This window comes from Vipera berus (genome assembly GCF_964194415.1).
Source record: "Vipera berus genome assembly, chromosome: 7".
Classification (NCBI taxonomy): domain Eukaryota; kingdom Metazoa; phylum Chordata; class Lepidosauria; order Squamata; family Viperidae; genus Vipera; species Vipera berus.
In genome coordinates this window covers 3,168,940-3,179,371 of record NC_138209.1, presented here as the reverse complement: position 1 = coordinate 3,179,371, position 10,432 = coordinate 3,168,940, and the positions used below count along the sequence as shown (strand labels likewise).

The following is a 10,432-nucleotide window of genomic DNA, read 5'->3' as shown; positions in this document are numbered from 1 at the left end:
CTCCTCTTCCTTCTCCTTCACTTCCTCCTCCTTCTCCTCCTCCCCCCTTCCCCTTCCCCTTCTCTCCCTCCTCCTGTTCACAAATCTTTCTTCCCTTTTAGCACTGATGATATTCCCTAGTTGGGTGATGAAACGTCTGAAAGAAAAGCCCCAAGCTCAGAGAGCACCACGGACCCCAGATTCTTCTTCTTCTTCTTCTTCTTCTTCTTCTTCTTCTTCTTCTTCTTCTTCTTCTTCTTCTTCTTCTTCTTCTTCTTCTTCTTCTTCTTCTTCTTCTTCTTCTTCTCCTTCTCCTTCTCCTTCTCCTTCTCCTTCTTCTCCTTCTTCTCCTCCTTCTTCTCCTTCTTCTCCTTCTTCTTCCTCCTCCTCATCTTCCTCCTCTTCTTCTTCCTCCTCCTCCTCCTCCTCCTCCAACCCCACTCCCTTCTTGCACTGATGATGTCACCCAGTTGGCTGACGAAACGTCTAACAGAAAACCCCCAAGCTCAGCCTCAAGGACCCCCGAGAAGATAATTTCTCCAAGAAAAGACCGCCGGACCCTTCCTTTCTCTTGGCCGATGAGCAGCTCGGGAGGTTAGCTCCCTTGAAGGGCTGATTCCGATCACCCGTTTGTTAAAAAATAAAAAAAGTACAATTCTCAGCTCGCCTTAGCCCAACCTCCACCAATCTCAACGCCCTCGAGAGCCATCGGACCGGCAGATGAGGAGACAATGGCCAACCCTAGCTGGGAGGAAGAATCAGGCCTGGGGCCGCCGCCGCGAGCGGCACAAAGGATGCCGAAAACCTGGTGTGCCGCCGGATGAAATTTACTCAATCTGAATTAGCTTACAAGGGCCCGTTTGTCCTTTCTTGTCTGGAGAGGTGTGAAATATTGCTTTTTGGCGCTGAACGCCGCAGCGCCAGCTTGTCTCCTTCAGGGCTGAAGGCTCTTCCGTGGTGTAGTAATTTCTCCTCTGTGTAAAGCAACAATCGTTGCTTCTGGGACGTAAAGCAGGTCTAATGATTTCCGTGTAACATTGCCGGCGAGGGCGGCACATCGCCCAGTGTCTTTTCTTGTCCAGACAAGGTTTGTTTGAGCTTTCAAAGTCTGTTTGTTTGCTATCAATTACCGGCAGGGCACCGGCTGAATGGATCCTCAAGGGCTCTTAGCGCATTTTAATTAGAAGACGTGGACTGTTTTCCAAAAGCTGGGCGTCGGATGAAGCCAGACGGAGCGAAAGCCCCCGGGTCCGTATTCAGTCCCGTGCATTTTATTTTACCTGTATTTATTTATTTGGCACAACTGGCCCTCGACTTGACAGGTGTCCGTTTAACATCCCTCCTGAGTTTCGACAGCGCTGGAAAAAAGCGACTTACGACTTACAACTATCGTAGCGCCCCCCCCTGGGGCGCGTGATTAAAATGCTTGGCAACTGGCGCGTACTTAAAACAGTTGCATCACGCGATCTCCATTTTGCGACCTTCCCAGACCGGCTTTCTGAGAGGCAAAGTCAGCCGGGAGACGCTGGACTCGCTTACAGACCGCGATCCGCTTAGCAGCCACAGGGGTTTTTGCTTAACAACTAACTGTGGGGGGGAAAAATGCCAAATCAGGCGTGACTCACTTTTTACAGCCGCCCTGTTTAGCAACGGAGGCTCTGTTCACAGAACCTGTTTAGATTTTTTTTTTAAGGCTCTTGAATATTTTAGCTTCCTCGGTTTCGGCGAAAAGAACTTCGTTTTTCTAAATTAACGTTACAAAATTCCGAAGCGGTGCAGGCCTGTCCAGAATCTGAATTTTATCCTTTGGTGGGATAATGATATGTCGTGCACAAAATGGGGTATCAGATGAATGGGCTTCCTTCAGCTGTGTAAGCTTGCAAAGAATTACAAAATCGTGCTTTGGAGGGGGGGGCAGATGTAGACCATGGTTACTGCATCCCATCAGGTATATTTCAGGCTGCAAATCAAAGCTAAACAATATGATGCAGGTGGCCCTCTACTTAAACCATTCATTTAGTGACTGAAGTTGCAGCGGCACTGTAACGTACGGCCGTTTTTTCACACTGATGAGCGATGCAGCGTCCTCGGAGTCAGGCGATCAAAATTCAGGCGCTTGGCAACTGACTCATATTTACGACGGTCACAGTGTCCCGTGGTCTCGTGATCCCCTTTGGCGACCTTCTGACAAGCGATGTCAGTGGCAAAGCCCGATTCATTTAACAACTGCTTTACTCCCTTAACAACCGCGGAGATTCACTTAACAACTGTGGCAAGGGAAGGGGGGGCAAAAAGAAATGTTGGTCTCAGTTGTGGTCGTAAGTTGAGGACTGCCTGCAATTTTCTTCCATCCCCGCGTTAGCCAGGTGTAAACTTTCTGTCGCGGTATTGATTTAACAGCTAACCGGCTTATGTAATGTAAGATGTAAGATGTAATGTAATGGTGGGAATGACTCAGCAGGGTCTGTGTCCCTTTAAGAGCCTTTGCAGAAAGGGAAGGCTCTGCTGATGTGTTTTTTCTTCTTCCGGTTTCCTGCTGTAACTGTGGCACGTTGAGATCCTGCTGTATTAGCACGTGTATGTACATTGTTCCTGGTGTATGACGTTGTAGATAGTGTAAGATAAACCACCATTTAAATACAAGCCACCGTTTACCGTGTCTACTCCTGGGTTATCTCAGCGCAATAAGACTCTGCACGCTCTGACGTAAAACAGTTAATTAATCGCTGGAACAACAGTTGCCTCCAGAAGTTGTGAACGCTCCAACACTGGGCTCTTTCTTCTTGTCTTCCTTTTTTTTTTTTTTACTCCTCGGCGTTAAGTGCTTAAGGACACTTAAGGACATTTAAGTGCTGCTTATTAAGCCCACGGTTCAACCACCGATGGCTTTCTTTGTCTTTCCTTTTTCCAGTTTGGGTGATGGCAAAGGCCCTGAAGTCTAGTAGTCCCATATCAAGACCTCGCAAGCTTTCCCACTGCGAGAAGCGAGAGCGCTAGGCGGTCTGCGATCTTTTTCACCCTTGGCAAATTTTAAGGAGTCTGGACCTCCCCCTCCCAGACACATCCTGAAGTTGCTAAGGTTGAGAAATTTTGCTCGGGTGGCCCTGCAGGCAAAACCTCTTTCAAGCTGAGGGTTTGTCTGTTGTTGTCGTTGTTTTTTTTGCTAGTCACACATCCAGGGATTTCCAGCAATATTACTCTTACAATAATTGCTGTAGTAATGGCTAATTGCTGCCATATGCAAAGCATCGCATCGCAGTTCAATCGATAACAAGAGAATAGCACGATATAATATAATACTGCATCCAATTCTGCTTTGCAGCAATATAAACAAGATATTGAGACTCTGGAAAGAGTGCAGAAAAGAGCAACAAAGATGATCAGGGAGACTGGAGACTCAAACATATAGGGAACGGTTGCAGGAATTGGGTCTGTCCAGTTTAATGAAGAGAAGGACGAGGGGGGACAGGATAGCAATCTTCCAGTATCTCAGGGGCTGCCCCAAAGAAGAGGCAGTCAAGCTATTCTCCAAAGCACCTGAAAGGACAAGAAGCAACGGATGGAAACTCATCAAGGAGAGAAGCAACCTGGAACTAAGGAGAAACTTCCTGACAGTTAGAACAATTAACCATTGGAACAACCTGCCTCCAGAAGTGGTGAATGCTCCATGACTGGAGGCTTTTAAGAAGAGACTGGACAGCCATTTGTCTGAAATGGTACAGGGTTTCCTGCTCAAGCAAGGGGTTGGACTAGATGACCTCTGAGGTCCCTCGACGGTCCGTGGTGATCTTTGAATCTTGGTCGTTTGGCTGCGTTTCATTCCCCAACTAGGTTACGACATCAGTGCTGGAAGCCAGTGGGGTTTGCAGAAAGGAGGAGGAGGAGGAGGAGGAGGAGGAGGAGGAGGAGGAAGGAGGGCGGGGCAAAGCTGACTTAACAGCCATCTCACTTAGCGACGGAAATTTGGGGCTCGGTCGTGGCCTACCTGGAATGCCCTGGATGATTTTGGAAGTCACCCACCTACCCACCCCCCGCCGTATTTCAAAGGGGTCTGTTTACTAAGCTCTCCGTCTCTCGTCTCTCGCGGCTCTTGAGTGGAAACTGACTTGCCTATTACGGTAATTGCTGCCTTGCCTGAACTTAGTACATAAGAGCAGGGCTGGCTGAGGAATTCTGGGAGCTGAAGTCCGCAGGTCTTAAAGTCGCCAAGTTTTCCAGCTGGATTCTTGATCCCCTTTCCTAGCTCGTGTTTTGCATAATGGATCTACCTGTAGGATAAGGGCATTCTTTACATTGAGGTGGGCCGTTAATTTTCCCAAGGTGGGGAGGAAATTGGGTCTGTTGTGGCAGGCCGAGCCAAATAGGGCTTTGAAAAATCGATAAATTGAGAAAAAAAGAAAAAAAGAAAGTAGAATTCCCCTTCAAAATAAAGGCAATCCCTGGAACGGCCAAAGGGCTGGAAGTGCCACAAAATGTGGGCGCTCCTCGACTTATAACGGTTCATTTACTGACCGCTTGATAGTGTAACGACCCTGAAAAAAAGTGACTTGACGACCGTTTTTCACACTTAACGACGGCTGCGGTCACGTGAGTTAGATTCGGATGGTTGACAACCTGGTTCCTTATTTACGACGGTTGGCAGCGTCCCGGGGGTGGGTGGGTGTCACGGAGAATCCCTCTTTTTGCGACCTTCGGACGAGCAGAGTCCCCGGCAACGTCAAATTCACTGAATTGTGTTCTTCGTTTAAGAAGCCCAGTGAGACTCGCTTAAGAAACGAGGCCAAGAAGAGTCGTAAAAAAAAGGGGAAGAAACCCAGTTAACACATTTCTCACTCAGCAACCTACATTCTGGGCTGGATCGTGGTCGTAAGCCGAGGGCTGTTTGTACCCAGGTCTGTTCTTAACCCTCCTTCTGCTTTTAAAGCCAACCCCCTGCCTTTTCTGGTAGGAGCAAAATCCTACAATTGCGAGGTGCACAAAATCGTTCGGCTTAATTCCAGGTTTGCGACAACAGCCCCTTCCTCTCCCTGCCTCCTCCCTCAATTCTTTCTTTCTTTCAGACTTTTGCTCGTTTTTGCTGTCCTTCTCCTATCCTTCCTTCCTTCCTTCCTTTTCTGAATTGCAGTGGCCGGGCCTGTATAATTCCTGGCATAACTGCGCCATTCGTTTGTAAGAAGCGGGTTTAATTCATCCTGACCCCTTTATTTTAAGGGCATTTTTGGGCGGCTTAAATCGTAAGTCGTGTTACATCTTTTGTTTTTCTCCCCCCCCCACAGGCTTACCGGACCTTCGGGATATGTAACGGACGGGCCTGGAAATTACAAATATAAAACAAAATGCACCTGGCTCATCGAAGGAAAGTGAGTAACACCACAGTTTGTTATTTTTATGGGAATTCTGGGAATAATAATAATAATGATGATGATGATGATGATGATGATGATGATGATGATGATGGAAGGGACCTTGGAGGTCATCTAGTCCAACCCCCTGCTCAGGCAGGAAACCCTATACCAGGGGTAGGCAACCTCGGCTCTTTTATGACTCATGGACTTCATCTCCCAGAATTCCTGAGTCAGCATGGCTCAGCTTGGAAACCTCTCCCTTTACCCTCAGTGTGGCTGGCTCAGGAATTCTGGGAGTTGAAGTCCACGAGTCATAAAGCAGCCTAGGCCAGGGGTAGGCAACCTTAGCTCTCTTATGACTCGTGGACTTCAACTCCCAGAATTCCTGAGCCAGCACGGCTCAGCTTGGAAACCTCCCTTTCCCCTCAGCGTGGCTGGCTCAGGAATTCTGGGAGTTGAAGTCCATGAGTCATAAAAGAGCCGAGGTTGCCTACCCCTGGCCTATACCATTTCAGGCAAATGGCTGTCCAGTCTCTTCTTAAAAACTTCCAGTGTTGGAGCATCCACCGCTTCTGGAGGCAGGTGGTTCCACTGGTTAATTGTTCTAACTGTCAGGAAGTTTCTCCTTAGTTCTAGGTTGCTTCTCTCCTTGGTTAGTTTCCATCCGTTGCTTCTTGTCCTGCTTTCAGGCGCTTTGGAGAATAGCTTGACTCCCTCTTCTTTGGGGCAACCCCTCAAATACTGGAATAACTGCTATCATGTCACCCCTCACTCTTCTCTTCATTAAATTGGACATATTTTATTTATTTATTTAATTGAATTTCTATACCGCCCTTCTCCCGAAGGACTCAGGGCGGTGTACAGGGCAATAAAAGCACTCCATACAAAAGTTAAAAGTAAAATTAAATTAAATTAAGCCCTAACAATAAATAATTAAAAATACCCCAAACCCTTAAACCAAGGCCGGCCTGTTCAAATAAGTAGGTTTTCAGATCACGGCGGAAAGAGCGAAGGCAATTCCAGCAACCGTTCTTCGTATGTTGTAGCCTCCAGTCCCCCGATCATCTTCGTTGCTCTTCTCTGCACTCTTTCTAGAGTCTCGACGCCTTTTTTACATCGTGGTGACCAAAACTGGATGCCGGATTCCAGGTGTGGTCCACCCATCTTAAATTTGCCACGTTTGAGAAACTCCATTTGCATGCGCACATAGAGGTGGGCCGGAGAATCTGGAGTTGCGTTCTGATGCAAAGAAACGTGAAATTAAGCACCAAAAGAATCTTGTAAGGAGGAAAGATCTTGGCGAGGGAAGATCGGGACAAGTCAAAAATTAAACCTTTGAGGGTGAAAGAACTTGAAAGACCAGACAAGGAGTCCTTGACTTAACAAGCATTCGTTTAGCCAACAATGCTTTTTTTACGAGGCGACTGGACTTTGTTCTTCTTGTTTTTTTGAAGATGTTTCGCTTCTCATCCCAGAAGCTTCTTCCGCTCTGACTGGACGGTGGGGAATGGAAGGATTTATACTCCTTGCAGACAGCTGGTCATTTGCAGTCTTTTAGAGGGCCGTTGAGGCTACTTGGAGGTTAATTCTGTGTCCTCGGGGTCACCTGAGTGGCGCAAATGGGTGTGGAGCCTACTTGGAGCTGCTGAAAGGACTGTGTTGTAGACAAGAGATAGCTGATGTTGTATCCCTCCAACACAGACAAACCTCCAAGTGGCCTCAACGACTCTCTCAAAGGAGGCAAATGACCAGAGGTCTGCAAGGAGTATAAATCCTTCCATTTCCCCACCGTCTAGTCAGAGGCGAAGAAGCTTCTGGGATGAGAAGCGAAACGCCTTGAAAGAAAAACAAGGAATGCCCAGTTGCCTCCTAAAAAAAAAAGCAACTTTTGGGACAACCCTGACCTGGATTGACTGAGAATCTCCATTCATTTAGTGACCGCTTGAACTTACAGTGACACTAAAAAAAACACCCCGTGACTTAGGATTGTTTTTCACACTTAACGACCGTTGCGGCATCCCCGTGGTCACGTGATTCAATTTTGGGTGCTTGGCAACTGGCATGGATGTACGATGGGTTGCAATATCCCGGGATCATTCAAACATCTTTGGCAACTTTCTGAGGAGTCATTAGGGAAGGCAGATTGGCTTAATGACCAGGTGATTTAGGGCTCAATCGTGGTCATAAGTCAAAGGCTGTCTGTAATGATTTTTGTTAATATTGATGATGATGGTCTACAAGAGTAGGCAACCTTGGCTCTTTTATGACTCGTGGACTTCAACTCCCAGAATTCCTGAGCCAGCCATGCTGAGGAGAAATAGAGAGGTTTCAAAGTTGAGCCATGCTGGCTCAGGAATTCTGGGAGTTGAAGTCCACGAGTCATAAAGGGGGCCACAGTTCCCCATGCTGGTTCAGGAATTCTGGGAGTTGAAGTCTACCAGTCATATAGGACCCATAGTTCTCCCACGCTGGCTCAGGAATTCTGGGAGTTGAATTCCACCAGCCATGAAGGGGCCAAAGTTTTCCCCATGCTGGCTCAGGAATTCTGGGAGTTGAATTCCACCAGCCATGTAGGGGCCAAAGTTTTCCCCATGCTGGCTCAGGAATTCTGGGAGTTGAAGTCCACCAGCCATGTAGGGGCCAAAGTTTTCCCCATGCTGGCTCAGGAATTCTGGGAGTTGAAGTCCACGAGTCATAAAAGAGCCAAGGTTGCCTACCCCAAATATATGGAAATATCTAGCATTTCCAGCAATGGAGGTGAGGGAATGGATTTGGTCGGGATGGCGTTGTTAAACCGAGAGCTTTTATTTGGTTCCACCGAAAAATTGATTTTGGTTTTCATGCTTGAAAAAGAAAAAAAAAGTTAACTTTTTTTTTACTTTTAGAATCTCTAGTGTGAGGACTGAGTAATTCCTGTAGTTACAGAAATGGCTGGTAATAACTCAATGTAAAGTAAGGAGTTGAGACCCTAGGCCTATTTGTATTGGACTGTGTTGGAAAGAGGCTGTAGCCAATTTTTTCCTCTCCTTTTTTAAAAATCCTGTACTTCCCCCTTTTAATCTTTATTTTCACTGTCGTTTATCTTATACTAAAGCTGAATAAAAAAGTGCAAAACGGGGAGGGAAAAAAAAGCTTTAATGAGGTTGAATAAAACTGCGGGTGAGCGGTTGGGAACACTTGGGCAGGAAGCAAAATACTCAAGAGAGTAGCAGGAAATACACTCGGAGTAGCCTCGAACAAACCTCCTTTGGTAAACTCTAATCCACTGGTAAATTTAGCCCAACCGCTTTAGGTCCTAAGTCCAAAGCCGGGTTCCCAAATCACATAGCTTAACAATCGGCCGTAAATCAAATGCAAACATTGGATTTCCTTGCGAGTCCTGCATGCAACACGCTGTGCGAATTGGAAAAGTTACGCTGATGTGGGGGGGGGGGGTTGGGGTGGGGAAGGCTTTTGGGAAGCTTTACACACGATTTTCCTTCTTCTTTCTAGGCCCAACACGGTCTTGAGGCTCCGTTTTAATCATTTTGCAACAGAGTGCAGCTGGGACCACCTCTACGTCTACGATGGGGACTCCATCTATGCTCCGTTGCTGGCCGCTTTTAGGTAAGATCAGGCGGGAAGCCAGAACTCCTCTCACGGAACAGGAAGGTCACTGTTGCCTTTTGGGATTTAAGGGAGCGGATGTTTGCGGATGGGGAAGAAATGGAGGTAGTGACAGATTTTATTTTCCTGGGCTCCAAGATCACCGCAGATGGGGACAGCCAAGAAATTAAAAGACGCTTGCTCCTGGGGAGGAAAGCCATGGCAAATCTAGACAGCACACTAAAAAGCAGAGACGTCACCCTGTCAACAAAAGTGCGTATAGTCAAGGCTATGGTCTTCCCAGTTGCAATGTATGGCTGTGAAAGTTGACCATAAGAAAGGCTGAGCGCCAAAGAATGGAGGCCTTTGAACTATGGTGCTGGAGAAGACTCCTGCGAGTCCCTTGGACTGCAAGGCGATCCAACCGGTCAGTCTTAGAGGAGATCAACCCTGACTGCTCTTTTAGAAGGCCAGATCCTGAAGCTAAAACTCAAATACTTTGGCCACCTAATGAGTAGGAAGGACTCACTGGAGAAGAGCCTAATGCCGGGAAAGGTTGAGGGCGAGAGAAGAAGGGGACGACAGAGAATGAGGTGGCTGGATGGGGTCACTGAAGCAGCAGGCGTGAGCCTAAATGGACTCCAGAAGATGGTGGAGGACAGGAAGGCCTGCAGGAACGTTGTCCATGGGGTCGCGAGGGGTCGGACACGACTTCGCAGCTAAGAACAACAACAACATGTTTACGGATTAATTTTTAAGAAGCTGCCCGCTTGGCGTCCCCCGGAACGAGCTGTTGGAGGTGCCTTTTCATCTCTGGATGCTCTTGAGGGTTTATCCTAGTTGGAGACCAAGCATTGCCATGGGAACAGGGACATTTCGTACAATATCGGGCGAGGGAGGCCAAGAAAGAATCGGGAGAGCGGGCTGGCATTATTCTGTGCTTAGCTGCTTTTGATTTGCATTTCTGTACTTTTCACCCTCTCCGAGAAAACATAACACGGAGGGAAAACAGCCTTAAAATTAAAGCATCACAATAAACACGCCTTGAAAACAGAACAAAAGAAAAAGAAAAAGAAAAGAAACAGAGATGCAAAGGACAGTGTTAACCCCCCCCCCCAAAAAAACCCCCACCAGAATCTGATTCTGCAATTTTTGTTACCCTAGCAATGTAAACCAACTCTGCACTGAGTTAGAACAGATCTGATAAATCACAGGTAGGTTCATGAGATACGTTTAAATTTGGCATAAAGAAAGGTCAGCTGAAATAAACGAAAAGGGAAAAAAAAGAAAAGAAAGAAGGAAGGAAGAACGGAGGGAAAAAAGGGAGGGAGGGAAGGAGGAAGGAAAAGGATGAAGGAAGGAAGGGTAGATGGAAGGGATGGAGGGAAGGAAGGAAGGAAGGAGAACAAAAGAAAGATGGAAGGAAGGAAAAAGGAAGGAAAAAAGGAAGGAAGGATAGATGGGGGATAGGGGAAAGAGGAGAAGAAGGAAGGAAGGAAGGAGAAAAAAAGGGACGGAGGGAA

At 47.1% G+C, this 10,432-nt stretch overlaps 1 protein-coding gene across 1 annotated transcript in view; it reads left to right on the top strand.

The window, feature by feature from the left end:
• The window catches only part of ATRN (attractin), a 118,313-nt gene that overhangs the window by 37,769 nt on the left and 70,112 nt on the right, over positions 1-10,432 (top strand). Inside the window, exons 2-3 of the mRNA XM_081332172.1 lie at positions 5,256-5,339; positions 8,817-8,930. Of these exons, the coding sequence (XP_081188298.1) occupies positions 5,256-5,339; positions 8,817-8,930 (198 nt within the window). The remainder of the gene's footprint in view (positions 1-5,255; positions 5,340-8,816; positions 8,931-10,432) is intronic.